Source organism: Nannospalax galili, unplaced genomic scaffold (assembly GCF_000622305.1).
Source record: "Nannospalax galili isolate Female #2095 unplaced genomic scaffold, S.galili_v1.0 scaffold104, whole genome shotgun sequence".
Classification (NCBI taxonomy): Eukaryota; Metazoa; Chordata; class Mammalia; order Rodentia; family Spalacidae; genus Nannospalax; species Nannospalax galili.
In genome coordinates, this window is record NW_008353596.1 from 2,814,947 (window position 1) to 2,833,789 (window position 18,843).

Below are 18,843 nucleotides of genomic sequence, written 5' to 3' on the forward strand. Positions count from 1 at the left end.
CCCACTGGAATAAATTGCTGGTGAGCAGCCAGGGAGCAAGATGCAGGGCAGCCTCCCAGACCCTCTTTGATGAGGAATCGGACTGTTCTAACCCCCTGGATCTCAGCATATGTCTCAGCACCATGAGCGCCTGGTCCTCACTTTTACTCGTTGCGTTACCCATCTCTTGGGGGTCTCACTTCCCTCAGTACTCACCCAATTAGCCCCGGCGATCAGCTACTGTAGCGGGTCCGAGTGGTCTTCAAGCCCCACATTGGGCACCAGATGTCGGGGATCCTGCCCCGACATAGGAGCAGGGGAAAGGGAGGTGAGCTGTCCGCTCGTTACCCACAGCCTCCCTGGGAGACAATCAGACGCAACAGGGAGCCACTCAAGCAGGAACTTGTTTATTGCAGGCGTTACAGGGCTTATGAAGGCAAAAACCGCAAAGGAAAATCCCCTCCCCAACCAAGTGTCCAATCATTCCTCTCCATAGCACAGCACAGTGTTTACCAAGTGATCATGCGCTGCCAAGATGCACAGAAATAGCAGGAGCCAATCAGCGATTCTTCAAAACAAGTCTGGCCATGTTCCGGTCGGTCGTTTCCTCTAGGCGCCAAACAAGTCTGATCATGCCCCAGCTGTTTCCTCTAGGCGCCATCCTGCCTCGCCCCTGGCCTCAGGTCCCCGCAATGAACATAGCTGCAAAACTTCTCAACAAAATTCTTGCAAACTGCATACAGATGCACATCAAAAAGATCATCCACCATGATCAAATTGATTTTATTCCAGAGATGCAGGGATGGTTCAATATATGTAAGTCAATAAGTGTCATAAATCATACAAATGGATTCAAAGACAAGAACCACATGGTCATCTCAATAGATGCAGAGGCCTTTGACAAAATTCAACATGCATTTATGTTTAATGTCCTAGAGGGAATTGGACTGGAGGGAACATACCTCGACATAGTTAAAGCTATGTACAACAAACCCACAACTAACATCATTCTAAATGGAGAAAAACTGGAATCATTCACATTAAAATCAGGAACCAGACAAGGCTGTCCACTAGCTCCATTCCTTTTTAATATAGTGCTTGAAATTCTTGCTAGAGCAAGATAAGAGAAGGAAATTAAAGGAGTACTCATTGGAAAAGAAGAGATCAAATTATCCCTTTTTGCAGATGATGTGATACTATACCTAAGAGATGTCAAATTCCATCACAAAACTCCTTGAAATGATTAAAATATTCAGTAAAGTGGCAGGTTATGAAATTAATCTACAAAAATCAGTAGCCTTTCTATAAACTAATAAAAAGCAATTGGAGAAGAGTACAGGGAAACACTCCCATTCACAATACCTAAAAAAGAGTCTTGGAATAAACCTGACCAAGACATCAAAGATCTCTTCAAGGAAAATTTTAAATCTTTAAAGAGATTGAGGAAGACATGAGAAGATGGAAGGGCCTTCCATGCTCATGGATTGGAAGAATTAATATTTGTGAGAATGACCATCCTGCCAAAAGCCATTTATAGATTCAATGTAATGCCACTCAAAATCCCATGACATTCTTCACAGAATTAGAAAAAAAATCATCCTAAAATTCATATGGAAGCACAAAAGACCCCGAATAGCCAAAGCAACCCTGAGCACAAGGAGCAACGCTAGAGGGATTACTATACCAGATCTCAAACTATATTACAGAGCTATAGTCATAAAAACAACATGGTACTGACACAAGAATAGACCAGTAGATCAATGGAACATAATTGAAGACCCAAACATGAGTACATGCAATTTCAGCCACCTGATATTTGACAAAGGGGCCAAGAACATTCACTGTAGGAAAGACAGCATCTTTAGCAAATGGTGTTAGCAAAACTGGATCTCCATCTGTGAAGAATGAAATTAATCCCTTATCTTTCACCTTGCACAAAGGTCAATTCCAAGTGGATCATCAAAGACCTCAATGTGAAACCTGAAACTGAAACTGTTAGAAGAAAACATTGGCAGTAACCTACAAGATATAAGTGTAGAAAAGGACTTTTTAAATCAGACACTAGTTGCTCAGGAATTAAGGTCAACAATCAGCAAATGGGACCTAATTAAACTAAAAGGCTTCTGCACAGAAAAAGAACCAACCAAGAAAGTGAAGAAAAAGCCCACAGAGTGGGAGAAAATCTTTACTAGCGATACATCTGACAGAGGTTTAACATTCAGAATATATAAAGAACTCAAAAAACAAAGAGTCAAGAAAGCAAGTGATCCAATTAAAGGATGGGCTGGCTAAGGATCTAAACAGAGTTCTCAAAAGAAGAAATAAAGATGATTAAGAAACATCTTAAAAAGTGTTCAACACTGGTGGAGTTGGATTTCTGACTACACCTGAAATTGCACTGGAACTACTGATGGCTGCAAACTTCCTAGATTGTTAATAAAATAAAATAAACTGTTAACTTTCAGTAAAAACAAATAAGAAATTTGTCAATACTCATTAAGCTGCAAGCTTACACTAGATGTGTTTATTGAGATATACTTTATTTCATTAAGGTTAGAAAGGCCCACTAGGGCTAACAATAGGGCTCAGCTACATGGGATCCTTGTTAGAAACATAAAGTTCTAACATGCTTTTCCCTTTTTGTAAACTAATGCCTAATTTACCTCAGTATCCTCAATGCACAGGTCGAGGCAGAGGACTTGACCACTCAGGGTAGAGCAGGTGGTGCAAACTCCACCTTTGCACAGGTTCTCTAGATCCTAAGTTCCACCGGGCCAGTGAAGAAGGGCCAGGTGGTCTCTGAGTAGCCTGTGTTAAAGCTGGGGTGCCCAATGGCCCCTCTTTGACAGCTTCAATGTCCAGTACATGCCTGCTGTCTGTGCCATCCACCAAGATAGTCACTTAATAGCTGTTGTGGCTATGGACATCATTCTCAGAGGACAGCTGTGCTAAGCTAGTCTAGCCTATAACAAGACTGCTGTTGTGTTTGGGCAGGACAGTTGTCTCACTAGAAAATTAACCATAACAAACCTCAACTGAGGTCTTAGAGTGTCAGGATCTCCCACAGAGTTCCACACTTCAGTGAGCAGATTGAGTGACCCATGACATCTTACCCACACAGCCAGTTCCAAGAAGAAACAACTCACACCACACAACTTAGTCCTCTGCAAAATGAGATATAACCTAGCCATCCAGATAGTCCACACAGGTGTCCCACCTGGTCACCCACTACATCTTCTGTTTGCTTATTCTTGGCAAAGTCTTTTTAACCATCCACCTCACCAGTCTTTTGCATGCTGCCTGGCATGGCACAGGTCCACTGCTGTGGTGTCACCATGCTTGTGTTTATAGCACCCCAAAGTGCAAGAGCAGTGCTGCTGTCAATTCAAACACTCAGGGAGATGTATTAAAGGATGGTCAATGATGTATGCATAAGAAAGACGTAGCTCAGACAGAAGAGTTGGCTCAGCAGTTAAGAGCATTGGCTGCTCTTGCAGGGGACCCAGGTTTGGTTCCCAGCACCCACATGGCAGCTAACCACAGTCCATAACTCCAGTTCTAGGGGATCCAATGCCCTTTTCTGACTTCTGCAGGCATTGCATGACACAGGTGCACTTACACACATGCAGTCAGTACACTTATACACATAAAATAAAAATAATAAAATATTTTTTCAAAAAGAGAGACATGCCAGGCAGGGTGGCACATATCTTTAATCCCAGCACTCAGGAGGCAGAGGCAGGCAGATCTCTGTGAGTTCAAGGACAACCTGGTCTACATAGTGAGTTCCAGGCCAGCTGGGGCTACAGGGAGACCCTGCCTCAAAAAGACAGACAATATAAACAAACAAATAAGTAGATAAAAATTTAAAAATAAATAAAAAAGACATGACTCAGGCTGGAGAGATGGCTCAGTGTTAAAGTTAAGGGCCCTTGCTGCTTAGTCATGAGGCTCAGAGTTCAAATCCCAACACCCATATCGGGCAGCTCACAAATACCTATAACTCCAGCTCCAGAGGATCTGACACCTTCTTCTTGCCTATGGCAGGAACCTACATATACTCTCTCACATAATTAAATAGAATAAATGTTTTATTTTAAAAGGACATAGTTCATATGTCCTCAGCTTCAGACATGCACTGGAGGGAGCAGGTCCGAAAATGCCACCCCTGATTATTGGGGGCTGGGGGGCAACTCTACTGAGTCAAGGAAACTCCTCATTTATAAGATGCAAACCTATCCAAATTTGCACTGGAGAAAGCCAGATCCATTTTTTGTTTTGTTTTTTGAAATAGAGTCTTGCTATGTAGCTCAGGCTTATCTCAAATTTGCTATGTAGCCCAGGCTGCCTAGCACGGGGGAAATGAACTGTCAGTAGTTTTTACCTTCAAGACTTAAAGAGGAAAACTGAGTTAGTTACTTTCCATGTTGCTAGGATGCCTGACAAAAGCAGCTTAAGAAAAGGTCAATTTGGGCTCTCACTTTGAGAGTCATGGTGGCAGGTGTGAGATGGCTGGTTGCACTGAGTCTCCAGTCAGGAAGCAGAGAGAGATGGATGCTGGGCCTCGGCTCACATCTCTTTTTCATTCAGTCTGGCAGTTGGGGTGGGTCTTCCTACTTCAATCTAATCTAGAAAAATCCCTCACAGACATGAAGACTTGTCTCCAAGGGGGTCTCTAGATCCTATAAGGTTGTCAATCAATCTAAACCATGGCAGAAGCCAGTGTCTTAGTGAGAGTGGGACCCTCATCTGGCCTGGTATGGTTGGGAGACCCTGAGACCTTGAACTAGAGGCTGATTCCAGCCCGCGTGAATGAAATGTCCACTCCCAGACCTCAGCACTGAACTCCTGGAGCTCTGGGGATAAACAGAAGGCCAGACAGGCAAGAGGGAACCTTGAATAAAACAGCTTTAGGAGTCACTCAATGACAGATACCTGTTGCTTCTTCACCCTGAGCTGTTGGGGCTATGCTAGGCACAGGCTCTGACAGGGACCCTGGAAATGAAATCCCCGGTTTCTTGGAGACTTTATGCTAGCCAAACAATGACCCTGGTGGGCTCCCAGGTCCTGTCTTTCGAACACTTGCAGCTCTTCTCTGCAGGAAAGCCATGTGGGGACAAATAGGCAGAATCAAACCCTAGAGCAGTCAAGCAGTGCCATGTCACAGACAAAGTATGTGACCCAGGACCCTAACGGCTCACTCTGGGCTGGGGGTGAGACCATCTTAATATCTTTGAATATTTTTCAATCTCTGCAAGTTTCAGGTCCATGAAGAATTCATCTTCTCCGTGTTTTAGGACTAGGTATCTGAAGCCCAAAAACGTTGTGTGAATTGCTGAGGGTCACACAGCCAAAGAAAATTGATACATTTGTGGCTAAAAGATAAAACTCCTGGCTGAAGCCTTTGGCTCCTGATCAGAAAGTGTTCATTGGTGGGGATGAGATTATGTATTATGTGGCTATTTCCTCAAGATTGATAACATGATATTTTTAAGACTTATGCACATGCCCTCAGAATTGAAATGTCCCCTCTTGTTTGGAGGAGGAAGGCTGCTAAGACTCAGGAAATAAATCTGTAATTCTTACAAGGCTTGGGAGCGCCTGACATGTATAGATTCACAAGGCCCTTCCCCAAGGCTATATGATTGCTGGGGAAAGGGAGATGCTCTGACTAGTCTAACTGCTTCCAAGCTGTGTAGGCAGCTCCAGGAATGTAGCTTTCATGAGAGGTAATCATGCTGGGGTGGGCTTTTCAGTGAGACAGTTACCATTGTTACCCATGCTGCTCTAAATTACTCTAACAAACTCCTTGGTTCACTAAGCCAGACTTGTGTGAAATCATTTCTTTGGTCTGTCTGTCATCAGTGCCCTATCTGGGGTGCATTTGTTAACATCTCCCCAGGTAAAGTCACATAGCAGTATGTTAAAGGAAGCTGACCAGCAAAACTTGCAGGAGACCCTTCCTCTAACTATGAAAGAACAGAAGAAATTATTTATCCAACAGCAGTATTGACAGGAAGCAGGAACCCTCATCCAACCAGCCCTTAGCTTTCCTCTCTCTTCTCAGCACACCAACATGTTCACACTGTGAAGTGCCCAGTGGGGGACGCACAGGCCTCTGGTAAATCCTTTGTGAGAGCTGGACAGGTACAAGAGGCCCTTGGAGATGTGGTTCTGTAGAAGGGACCTGGAACAAGTCCTGAGGCCTTTATTCCTTCCATAAAATCAAGGCTTCAGACTCTCCACACATTCTGGGACCAGGAGCCCTTCTTACTCCACGCCCCCTGAACTAAGAGCTGTCCCGTCTAGGATGCCATCCTGCCCGTCCTCTCTGTTGCCCCTGGGCCTTCATACTTTTCCCATACGCCAGAGAACTATGCTCTGGTCAACCTGCCAGGCTCTACCACTGGCCAAGAGAACCAGAGGTCAGGGCCATGCTGTGTTCTACAGCTTTGTGTGTCCAGTGTCCAGCGGAGGGCCTGGCACAACTCCCTCAGGAGGAGCTGGCCTTGGGACTGAAATATGGGTAGAAGGACTGGCATCCCAGTCCTGACTGATTACCTGCCTTGGTGTCTCCAGCAACTTTCACAGCTGGCCACCATCACCTGCTCCTACCCCCCACCACGGGCTTTCACACTCTAGATGGAGGACCCTGGAGATGCCCCAAATGTTTTTTCATCTCTTAGCTTCCCCAGGGATACGGCAGCCTTTTGGTGCAGGCTGGGTACCCAGAAGAGCAGCAACCATACCTTCCCCTCTGCCTCCCTCACAGATCAGTTGTCTTCCTTCTTTCCTTCTGTTGAAGAAAGTAAGTATTGAGCAACTGACAGCACAACATGGAGCCTTGAGTGCCAGGAAAGTAGCTGAGAACTCTGTGGGAGGCCAGAGGAGAATCCCCAGTGGCCACTTGACAAAGGACACTTCCAGGAGAAACAGCCTAGACGTGGAGTCTTCCTACCAGAAGAGAGGCCATGAGTCAGAGACCTGAGCAGCCCCACAGACTTCCCAGGGCATCAGTCACTGCCCTCCACCTCATCTGAGGCCCACAACAGGGGGAATTCTCTCCTGGACAAGGAATACATATGGGGAAGTAGTGGGAGGCAGGAGCTCTGAGTGGTGTCCCTAAGGCCAATTTCTCAATGAGCCCCTTCCTGACCCAAATGGGAAGCTGACTGCAGAGCCCCAGGGCTGGGGGGTGGGTCCTGGATGACCAGGGAGCTGCCTGTTGCTTCCTGCTCACACTGAAGTGCTTTCCGATGCTTTATTTTGTTTGCATGCCACTGGGTGTTATGGGAAGGTCTCCAAGGGAAATTGCCTCATGTTGAAGGGGAAGAGATGGCTGAGCAGAAAACAATCACTTCCCCTTTGCTGGGGCCTAAGACTCACCCAGAGAGGAGGGAAGTTCCTGTTTGCTGCTGCATATACAGAGCACTCTTGGCATTCCAGGAGCCCTCCTAAGACCAGGTGTCTATCCATAGCTAAGGAAGATGAGGCCACTGGCCTGAGCCTTTCATATCAGTGGAGGGACAGACCCTAAACCACTGAGCCAATGTCAGGTGATGGGCATCATGGTGAAAGGTAGAGGGGAGGAAAGGACAATTCCATTTCCTATCAGGGCTGGGAAATGGCCTGGTTTAAATGGTGACAGGCAGGACACAGCTGTTGAGCACAGAGCTGAAGAAACAGACGTAGTAGCAGGAATATTAGTCTGGGCAAAGCCAAGGCAGGTCCCCGAGGAGAAGCAGAGCAGGGGAGGCCAAAGCATAGCTAACTAGCTAATAGGGCTGGTAAAGGAGCAGCCTCTGGAATCACCTGGTCTTTGAATCTGAGTGGGATGGAAGTTCAGATTCTAAGGGAAAAAATGATCTAATGTATTAAAAGTTTCTCTTTGGTTTGTATTTTTTAATTTAACTGATACATAAAATATTGAAATTATATTAATGTGTATCCTGGTGGGCACCATCTATTTTGATGTATGTATGCACTGTGCAATGTTCAAAGCAGGTTAAACATATCTACTCCTCAATAACCATTTCTTTATGGGGATCATTCAAAATATTTCTAGTGTTTTGAAATGTACAATGTTAATCATGGTCTGGAGTCACCCTACTGTGTAGCAGCATCCCACAGCCTCTTGCTGGAAGCCCTCGTAATTTACTCCCCAACCTTCCCTAAATTTTGAGTCTCACTCCCTTCCAGGCGTGACAGACCACAGCCCTACTAATGACGACGAAGAAAGCTAAACAAAGTACTTTCAAATACTTCAGGGCTGGATTGATGGCTCAGTGATTAAGAGCACTGACCGCTCTTGTAGAAGACCGGGTTTGGTTCTCAGCACCCATGTGGCAGCTCACAACCATTTGTAACCAAACTCAGGCCCTCTGCAGGAACAGTCAGTGCTCTTAACCACTGAGCCATCTCTCCAGCCCTTCTTAAATTTTTTAAAATAATTAGCTTGAAGGCCTTAGAACACTAAAAGGGTTGAGGGGGTGAGTACAGGGCAGGTGTCATGGAATCAAGATCTGGAAACAAACAAACAAAAACAAGAGGTAGGATCCCAGTACTTGGGTTCCCTTTCCCCCAAAGAGTATTCTGAAATCTGAAAAATGAAAGAAAGGCCAAGGAGTTGAGCATAATTTTTTAAAGTCTTGAGGGTCTGCCCAGCATGGTGGCACACGCCTTTAATCCTAGCACTGGGGAGGCAGAAGCAGGAGGATCTCTGTGAGATCAAGGCCAGCCTGGTCTTCACAATGAGTTCCAGGCCAGACTTGAGGGTATAACAGGACAAGATTAGCATTCAGAGCTTGCCGAGGCCTGCCTGGTAAACCACCCCGGCATTCAGCTGATCTCCAAATGGTCCTATACACCCTGAACTCTGATCGAGCAGGTCATGGCAGGTCTAAAGCCCCACTTCAAGTTATCAAAATCATGTCAATCTCTGATTGGGTTAGATTCTAACCCCTAAAAAGACAAAGCAAACTGTCTTCTTGGGAAAGATTACCTCACTGTAAGCCTCAAATGATTTCCAATAGTTTCCACACACAATGCCTCACCTTTAGTCAAAAATGACTAGACATATGATAAAATGAAACATGACCAAAAATCAAGTAAAGGGAGGCGAGATGGTTCAGCAAGTAAAGGCACTTCCTGCACAGGCCTGAAGACCTGAGTTGGATTCCTGAAATTCACATAAAGGTGGAAGAAGAGAACTGACTCCACAAAGTTGTCTTCTGACCCCTAAAAGCTCACCATGGTGTGCGTGTCCAAACACATCACACAAACACACACAACACACAGCAATTTTTAAAAAAATTAAATCAAGTCAAGCTGGGCTGTGGTGGAAGAGCTCAAGCCCAAGGTATCTCAAAATAATAATTTTTCAGAAAAGTAAAAAGAAACCTGGAGAGATAGCTCAGTGATAGAGCATGTATCTAGCACATACAAGGTCCTAGGTTAATTTCCAGGAGAGAGAGAGAGAGAGAGAGAGAGAGAGAGAGAGAGAGAGAAAATAAATAAAAACAAGATCCAAAAAGTTAAGCCAGATGTGATGGCACACACCTTGTTTTAGGAACCTAGGATAACCTTAATCCAATGAGAGATTGAGATGACTTTGATAACTTGAATGGGGGGCTTTACACCCTGCCACAACCTGCTTGGTCATGGTTCAGGGTGTATAGGACCATTAGGAGATCAACTGAACACTTGGGTGGGGGGTTACCAGGCAGTCCTTGACAAGCTCTGAACTCTAATCTTGTCCTGTTAGACTTTAAAAAGACTTTAAAAAGTTATGCTCAACTCCTTGGCCTTTCTTTCATTTTTTAGATTTCAGAATAATCTTTGAGGAAAGAAGTCCCAAATGCTGTGATCCTCCCTCTTGGCTTTAATCCAAGCACTTGGGAGACAAAAGCAAGGCGGAATTTTGTGAGTTTGAGGCCAGCCTAGACTACAGACATTTTAGATACTGTCTCAACAAACAAGCAAAGATTCAGAGAGTTATTGGTCATATACATTAAAATAAAAATAATGTTCAGTATGCTAAAGAATATAAAGAAATAATAAAGGAAAAATTTCCCAGAGTAATGAAAGTCATCAAGTTAGAGTCAGAAGCACAACAAATCACGAGCAATGCACACAGGAAGAAAACTGCTAACCAGATCAGTTTGTAAAACAACCAGAGAAAAAAAGACAAATTATACTCAGGGATAATTAGCATACTTCCCAACAATCACAGCCAAAGCCTGAGGACAACAGACGGTGTCTTTCCAAGTGATTAAAGAAATAAAGTAAAAAAAAAAAAAAAAAAAAAAAAAAAAACCAAAAATTTTTTTAAAAAAAAAAAAAAAACCTAGAATTTTTTGCTCAATGGAACATTCTTAAGTAATGAAGATAAAGACAAAAAAGTTTGCTGAGAATCAGCTAAGAGAAGCGGTCCAGCCCCAGGAGACTGCTCTGGTTACTGCAGTAACACTGGCAGGTGTAATGGCGGCTGGACCACGGAGGCCACCTTAGAAGTAAAAGAATTGTATGTGTCTAGGAACTGGGTATGTTTTAAAAATGCCCCTTTCTCAGTTTGCTGGTGAATTAAATATGCTGTGACAGAAGGGCCAGTCAGGATGCGGCCGAAGCTTCTAACCTGGGCTAAAGGAAGAGCAAAGCTGCCATTAACGTGTGGGAAGCTCTGCAGGCGGAGAACGGGTTCCGGGGAAAGAAAAGCTACGTTTGGAATAGCTGGATTTGGGTGCCTATTGACAAACAAAGGGAAGCTTTTGGACACTGAAGTCTGCATGTGGGTCAAGACCTAGAAGACGGATTAAAATCTAAGACTGTCAGTATGGATTTGTTCTTCCTTTCCACCTTTTCTTTATAATGTGGATAATGACAGGAAAAGTCAAAAGAGCCCGCTTGTGTTGTTACCAGTGTCATGTGCAAGTCTATTTCATTTAATGACGGCAATTTTTGACACCTACCTGAAGAAGCAAATCCTTTAAATATTCCTTTTTTAGAGATGTAGAAACTGATGCATTTAGAACAGAATCTCAGAATGTCTTCTCATTCTTTTTATTCTAGCATCTACTGAGTGTTTAACAAACCATTGGTACTTAATACATACTTATTGAAGAAATGAATGGATGATGATATCAGTTGTGGTAGAAATGGATAATCCCATCTTTATGGTATGGTCCACAGCAGACTGCCAGAGCATGGAAAGGACAGGCCCAGGGCTCAGGAATGTGTAATGCTTCCCACAGACCCTTTAGGGGAGCCCATTCTCATGAGGACCAGTCACATCTCCATTCCATCAATCCACTCTTACAAGGCCCTTTTGCTGTTTCTTCTCAAAGCACATCCTGTTTCCTAACCTATGTCCTCTCAAGCCAACCCAAATGAAGCCCAGGACTGCAGAGCCTTCTCAGCCTTGAGTATGGAAGGAGCTTGGTACTGGGAGCTAGACAGAAGAGGCTAGCTGAAACTCACTTTAGGTGCCTCTTTGGATGAGGAAACTGAGGATCAGAAAGGGAGGCATCTTGGCCCAGGTCAGTGGGATAGGGCAGGGTGATCTCAGAGCAAGGCCACTTTTGTAGGCAAGGCTTAGACATAGGCATTACGTGAATGCAGGCCGGTATCATGACGGTGGTAGGGACAGCTCAACCCTGTTTCCCTCTGCCAGGACACCCTGAACAGGGAGGGGTATCACCGCTGAATGACAGAATGAGGACCAGCTGACTCACAAGAAAACAACCACCTTCCCAAGCCTCAACAATATGCCTTTCATTTAATCAAAGTGCCTTTGGAGGTGAGGGGTGATTGGACCATATCACTGATAGGAAATTGGACCATATCACTGATAGGTTTTAAGAGTTTAACAATTTGCACAAGCTACTAAGTGTCAGAATTGAGGACTCAAATGTAGGCCTCACTGACTCAAATCACATGCTCTATCCTGTCCACAAAGGGTCCATTCAAACCTCCAGTCTCATGCCCTCCAGGATGAATCTTCTCCCGCCTCACCATTCAGGCCTCAGTGTGGATGGTGACTTCTGAGTTGCCTATGCCCCGCCCATGTCTGTAATGCCCCCTTTTACAAATCTTCATAGCTTCATCAGCATCCCTTAGTCTCCTTCATTATACATCCCTCTAGTGGCTCCTACCACTGGGTACTTTGTCTTGCACCAGAGTGACCTATAGAGTCATAGATATTTGTTGGCTGGCTAATCAATGAACGAGGTAATGAATGAGTGGGACAGTTCTTAGCTTTAAAAGCTAGACAGAAGAATGAGATTTTTAGGTGTTTTCCTTAGTAAAGTGTCTCTGCCTGTCAACACTGTGGGATCAGTATCGCAGGGACCCTCTGTTCTCCTCAGAACAAAACCCTGTCCTGTGCTGACAAAAGAGAGCCCAGATTGGGCTGAACCAGGCTGTTCTTGAACAAACTTGCCCAACACAGCCCCAGAAAAGTCCCCAGAAGTGGGCAGTCCTCCTACTTGCTCCCCAGAATGCAACCTGCAGAGACAAACAGCCCAGGGTGACCTGGATCCACCCTGCGGGGAAGTGTGGGAAAGCCAGCTCAAGCCTGGCAGGTGGGGCCAGCAGGCCGGCATTGTTTGCCTCGGTGTACAGCAACAAAAACCACACAGCCAGCACTTCTCAGAGGCACCCTGCCCCCCTTCATTTTAATCTCCCAAACTGACTTGTCAGCAGCAGGAAGTGACATGACAGCTTTCCTCACAAAAGGGAAACTCCTCCGCGTTACCATGGGGATGGAGGCCACAGTGGGATCACAGATTTATATAATCTTAAAGGTGTAGGCACCATGATGTCATCCTGGATGGCCAGGAGGAGGAAAATGGATGCCAGAGGCTGAGTGCAGAGCAAATGAGCTGGGATTTGCAAAGTTCCCAGGAAAGGAGAGGAGGCCGTGGAGGTGGTGGGGACTGAAGTCTGCTGTGATGGATGTCTGGAAACGACAGGAAAGCACAGAGCATGGCTCCCATCCCTCTTCCACAGCCCAGAATTAGAGAGCTGGGAGAAAGCCGGCCCTTTAGATCCACTACAAACTGATCATTTTATGGGGTGGGAAAACCAGCCATCATTGGGGGCAAGGGGCTTTAACAGTCCCTCCAGGACCCTCGCCCCACAGGCTAGCCACTTTTCTTTCATGGCTTGGAGCTTTGATTGTCTTCATTGTACAGATCAGGATCCCCTGGGCCTTAAATGACAGAGCTTTGCCACCCAAAAATTATAGGGTAAAACTATGGTGAACTCAGATGACTACAAAACTCCTGTGTCCCAGCATCATCAAGCTGTCTTGCACCGGTCTTCATTGAGATCTGGTCTCCAACCTCTGCAAGACCACTTACTTGTTACAGGATCTTGGCCATGCTGCCCCACCTCCTCTGTGAAACAGATGTAATGTTAAAGGATGTGAACACATGAAGCGCTTAGCAGACCCTGGAACCAGGTAGCAGCCTTAAAACTGACAGCTGTCCCTAACACGTTATCAGCCTTAAATGATTAAGTTGTCTCTGTGTCAGTTATTCCTGGGAAACAAAAATTTTAATAGCTTCTTTTCATCATGAGATACTGATTTTGTCCCAACTTCTCCAGGCCAAGTGTGATGCTTTCTGGAGGGCCTGAGCGTAGTAGCAAAGGTGACTTGCGGAGAGGGGTCATTTCTGGCACAGGCTATTCGAGGTGAGTGGATAGAACTGGAAGTGAATGAATTGTTTTCACTGGCGACTCCCTGAGGCAGCCTCTGTATTTTTCCATTGAGTAGATCACACTGGAGATTAATTTGGGCTCAGCTAATGACTGCCAAGCTGAATGCAAAGGCCCAAGCCTACAGGGAAGGCAGTCCCCGCGTCTGCCATGGAATCACCACCACTGGTACATTTCCACAAAGGGAACAATTCCCAGCAGTAAACTTCAAGAGTTTGATTAAAAAACACTGGGTCTGGTTTGTTTTGAAAAGCTCGGATACACTTGTCATTGCTGGAAACCCAGCCAAGGAAGTGAGCTTGCCAGTCCGGGATGAGCTTTGACATCGTAGAAAGAACGCAGGGATCTTTCAGACCCGAGAGTCGACTGGCAAGTGTGGAGAGGTCAAGGGCAGATCCTGTCACAGCCTTAACAATAGGGCTGAGTGAGGACCAGCACAGGGGACAACTCTAGAAAAGATGAGTGTGATGTTTCCTTGACCACTTCCCACAGCATTTTAGCTAGAAAAAAAGTGGGTGGGGGGGGGGACGGACTGACACCCAGGGGCTAATAACCCAAAGGCTTTGCTGTTAGTTCATTCAACATTATAGACTGGATTATGGGTTGGTAGTCAATTACACCTTCTCTGCCTTAGCCTTGTTGGCAAGAGTGAAAATTCAGTCCTGCCCTGCAGCAAGTCTGACTTAATTGCCTATCTCTTCAACAGTTATGAAGAGTAGCAGGTGACCTGAAGGACAGTTGTCAAAATGCTGTGTTTAGAGGTTGGTGTGGACGGCTTCTGAAAGCTGATGGGGAAAGGGGCACTGTAGGTGATTTTTCTACAGTGTATTTGTTCATAGTGCTTGGGTTTCTTTTTCCCATTTGATGCATTGTTGTCATAGAAATAAAGTCCTTGTCCAAGGCAAAAAGATTACTCTCAAGATAATGAGAGTGGTACAGTGCAAAGGTCACAGATAGCAAATAAAATATAAGTCCCAATTCCCTGCTCCAGTGGCTCAGCTATGCTGGGTTTCAGTATTTTCTTTTCTTTTCTTTTCTTTTTTTTTTTTTTTTTTGATAGGGTGGGGGTTTATTTACAGAGGATTAGGTGCCCCCATTTACTGCTGCACTGGAAAGTCCACAGTCAAATATAGATTCAGTGACTTCCTGACAGTCACAGAAAATGGTGAGAGGTGCCTCCTGGCATTCTTGGCTTATATGTCCTTAGCCCCTCCCCCACATGAAGCTAAAGTCATCTGAGTAGGCGGGGTAACCGAGTTCCCTCTCCTTGACGAGCATGGGAAGGAGGTGTGACTATAGCTTGCGCTGGCCTTGAACTCACTATGTAGATCAGGCTGGCCTTGAACTCACAGTGATCCGCCTGCCTCTGCCTCCCGAGTGCTGGGATTAAAGGCGTGCGCCACCACACCCAGCCAGGTCTTAGTATTTTCATCTGTAGAACACCTGGATTTTTCTGAGTGTACACTACCCCCATGCTGTGCATACTGTGAAAATGCAAAGCCAGATGGTTCTGCAAACAGCTCAAGGAGGGGAAGACTTTGTGTGTCATCTCAAAGAAGAGATTAATGAAAACAAGCAATGCAGGCAAATGACTCTGGAGACTCATGGACTCCCTGGGTGACACTGTACCTTATGTGGTGCTGAAGGACACAGGTGAGCACCTTGATCCTATGCTAAGATCTCAGTGACAGCACCTAGCACTTCACAGACCTCACCTGGCAGCCTCCCTTTGCAACCCAATCATCCTGTGGGACCCAGGGGCCACCAAGGGGCCAGGATCAGATCCCACATATTTCCTGGCAGTACTGGTCCAAGTGCTTCTCTATGAGGTTGCCAAAGAAACAAAGCTTTGAGGGCTCAATAGAAATGCCATAATTTATTCTGTTGTGTAAAAAAACGTCATCCTAGTAACAAAATGTCTTCTTAGAAGAAGAAATATATTATTTCAGGTCATAAATAATCAGCAAACATACAACTGTTGGCAACTAAAAAAACAAACCAACACTGGTGTTTTTCCCATCAGTGCTGACAACAAACCTGCTCAGGGTCTATTTACAAGATAGTACAGTACTCAAACACAAAATTGAGGTATTTGGTTCTTCTACAAGTAGACACTGACATTTGTGAAGGCAGACTGCCTACACAAAAATAAATAACGTAAATTCTCATACATGTATGTCGTCGGGAATGGTAATACTGGTAGGTATGTCAAGCATGAAGTTTCTAGAAAAAAATGGGAGCAAGTGAAGAAACTGGCTCCAACAGAGTCCTTTCTCTTCTGCCCTGTTTTGTCAGAGGGACTTGATGTACCCACAATATATTGGTCCCAAATGTGCTGAGTTCAGCAAACATCTTGCCGTTGCATCATCATTATGACTGCTTAGGAACCCAGTGGAACTCAGGAGAAATTAAATAAATAAGGACCAGCCCTCGTGAGCCCCTCCCGGAGTTATTGCGTGGCTCCTCCTAAGGAGGAGTGGCATCCCAGTGGCACATGAAGGTTCTCACCTCCCTTGGCCCTTTAGCAGCTGGGAGAGGTTGTGATGGGGCTCTGAAGGTAGCTCAGGGCACTGTTCGTGGGGTGGACAGGGATGGAGACGGGGAAGTTGAAGACAGTAGTGGTGGAGGTGCCTCGGTCGAGCACTGCCATGGCAGGGCTCCCAGCCTCAGCTGAGCAGTGTGGAGCCAGCACCTGGGACTCGAACTGCAGCAGCTGGCCCATGAAGCTGAAGTTGGGGGAGATGATGCTCCTCCTCTGCTTCACAAACTCAAAGGCCTCATCCAGCTTCACTCGGTTAGTCCTCATGAGGTAAGCAAGACAGATGGTGGCTGACCGGGAGATGCCAGCCTGGCAGTGGACAAATACTCTTCCTCCAGCATTCTTGATGGAGTCTGAAAAATAAAGTGACTGGTCACTCAAGAGCTCAGAAGAACAGCCAAGCCCAGGTGTCAGTGTATGACCTCTCCAGAGATGGACAATGTCAGCCTCATGCTTTCATATGGACACTGTTTATAGACTTATGGGGCACTGTACAAAGGACAGCAAGGGATTTAAACCCAGACTGGGTATTTCCACTTAGCAGACTGATCTGGAACAAGTCAATCAATTTGACTACCTGAGCCTCAGTTTGCAACTCTGTAAAATGAGGAAGGCTCATATGAGGATCACTCAGACCATCACCATAAAGGCTGGACTTAGTTGAAATGGGGACAGAAGTCAGAAGTTCCAGGCAGCTATTCCATTTACCTATGAAGTCGATCGCCTCATTGAACCAGGAGCTGATGTCCGCCTTGTGGTTGTCTTCCACGGGGATACTCTTGTATTGGTAGTGACCCTCGAAGTGGTTAGGACAATTGGCTGAGACGTTGATCAAGGCAGTGATACCCAAGGCGTCCAACATGTCCTTTCGGGAAGCATGATAGGCACTGCCCAGGTACAGAAAGGGCAGGATCTCCACCGGGCCACCCTGCAATCCAGAAAAGTCCCGACACTCGTCAATCTTGTTCAGTTAACACCAGCACCCATGCCCTCAAAAACTCCCTGCTGAAAAGTGAGTTTCAGATATGAGGTGACCATCTAAGCACTGCTGATGGCATATAAAAAATAAAAATAGGGGTCTAAGCCCATTGGCCTGGGCAGAGCCAACAAACTCATGTCTGCCAGCATCTGAGAGTGACTCGGCTCCATACAACTGTTTCATTGTGGCATAAACAAGATCCCTATGTCCGCTCGAGTATAAATAAAGCTGCATCCACTCTGTATTCTCCCTGGCACAGCCCTTCCAGCCGTCTACCAGCTCTTCTCCCACCCCTCTGGCACGGACCGGACCGGATCAGGTCCCTACTAACCTGATCGTAGAGAGGAGTGCTGCAGGAACTGCACCCAGATTCTGCGCTGTCAGGAACACGAGTACTCAGGGGAAGGCTGAGCCCCATGGGGGTCAACTGTTTGCTGCACAGCTCTGGGCAGGAAGCCGAAAAAGCCTCATATCCTCCTGAGAATACAAAGGCACGGGGTTTGTTTTTGTTTTGTTTTGCCCCATTAGCACCACCGAGACACAGCACCTTCGCCCACCCACCAGGGGCTGCGAGTTTACACGGGAGGCTCAAGCAAGTCTTTGTTCCTGGAGCCAAACAAAGCCAATGACAGGTCCCTAGAGACTGGACGCAGGAGCCTGCGCGCTCCAGGTGGGACACCCCTCCCCGGTGGATGGCCAGAGGTTCCCCCCATCCCCGCAGAGCGCCTGCGGTCAGCTCCAGCGCCTACCTTTGAGGAAGAAGACTTGGGTGGTGCGCGCCTCTCGGCAGAGCGCTCCAGCGGCCAGGGCCAGAGTGCCATCGCGCTTGGCGCCGTCCAGGGAGGCGCTGCGCTCATCCAGCAGCACCACAGCGTGGTAGGCTCCCGCCAGCAGGCGGCCGCGCAGCTCAGCGTTGGGCACGATGTGCTCCAGGCCCATGGCGCCCTTGGCCCGGCGCCGCACGATGGTACTGAAGCGCACGTTGACCGAGCCCGCAATGTGGCCCGCGTTGAAGGCGAAGAAGGAACGGCAGTCTAGCAGTAGGCACTGCGCCCCACGCTCCCGCAGCAGCGCGCGCAGGCCCCCGGCGTCCAGGATGCCCACCTCCATGACCATGGCCGTCCGCAGCGCCCCCAGCGTGCCTGTCCCACGGCCGCTTTGTCTGTGATTCGGAGCCTCGGAAGGGCCCTCTAGGAAGATCTGCCCCGGCTGTGTGTCCCGGGCTGGAGCTGTACCTCGCGGGTGTCCTCGCCTGGCTGCTCCCGAGCCCGCCCCAGCTACGCGCCACCAGCAGGACAATCCAGAGCTGCGTGCTCTGCCCGCGCCGCCCGATTATATGCGGCCTCTTGGGGGCGGACCCGGGCGAGGCGCGCGGGGGGGTGCGGGGGGGGATGGCGGGGAGGGGGAACGGTTTGTTTGTTTGAATGGCGGTCACGTGACGGTGCGGTGACGTCACCCGTCCTACCGGGTTCGGCGCCGGCGAAGCCAAAAGCAAAGACGTCATCGGCCTCGGAGCGGGGTCGGCTCTCCGAGCTGGCTCGCGTCCCGGCCCCCGCCCTGGTGGCCGGCTGCTCCTGGCACGTCTCCCGGGTCCGGGGCCCGCGGGCAGCTCGGCTCGATGCCAGCGCGA

General features: G+C 47.1%; 1 protein-coding gene across 1 annotated transcript; it reads right to left on the bottom strand.

The window, feature by feature from the left end:
• Positions 1-15,552: 15,552 nt before the first annotated feature.
• On the bottom strand, positions 15,553-18,535 carry Dusp1 (dual specificity phosphatase 1). Its single transcript, XM_008850769.3, has 4 exons — positions 17,963-18,535; positions 17,545-17,690; positions 16,943-17,162; positions 15,553-16,587 (listed from the first exon to the last, which is right to left on the bottom strand). The coding sequence occupies exons 1-4, from the start codon at positions 18,327-18,329 to the stop codon at positions 16,217-16,219; spliced, it is 1,104 nt and encodes a 367-aa protein (XP_008848991.1). The 5' UTR covers positions 18,330-18,535; the 3' UTR covers positions 15,553-16,216.
• Between the last annotated feature and the right edge of the window lie 308 nt (positions 18,536-18,843).

What these genes read in the sequence shown, in the direction of transcription:
- Dusp1 (XM_008850769.3), bottom strand. Translation starts at nt 18,329, where the DNA reads ATGGTCATGGAGGTGGGCATCCTGGACGCCGGGGGCCTGCGCGCGCTG. An exon ending in GCACTCCTCTCTACGATCAG is followed by an intron (nt 17,163 to 17,544) that starts GTTAGTAGGGAC and finishes TCTGGATTGCAG; the next exon opens with GGTGGCCCGGTGGAGATCCT. An exon ending in TGAGGCGATCGACTTCATAG is followed by an intron (nt 16,588 to 16,942) that starts GTAAATGGAATA and finishes TTTATTTTTCAG; the next exon opens with ACTCCATCAAGAATGCTGGA.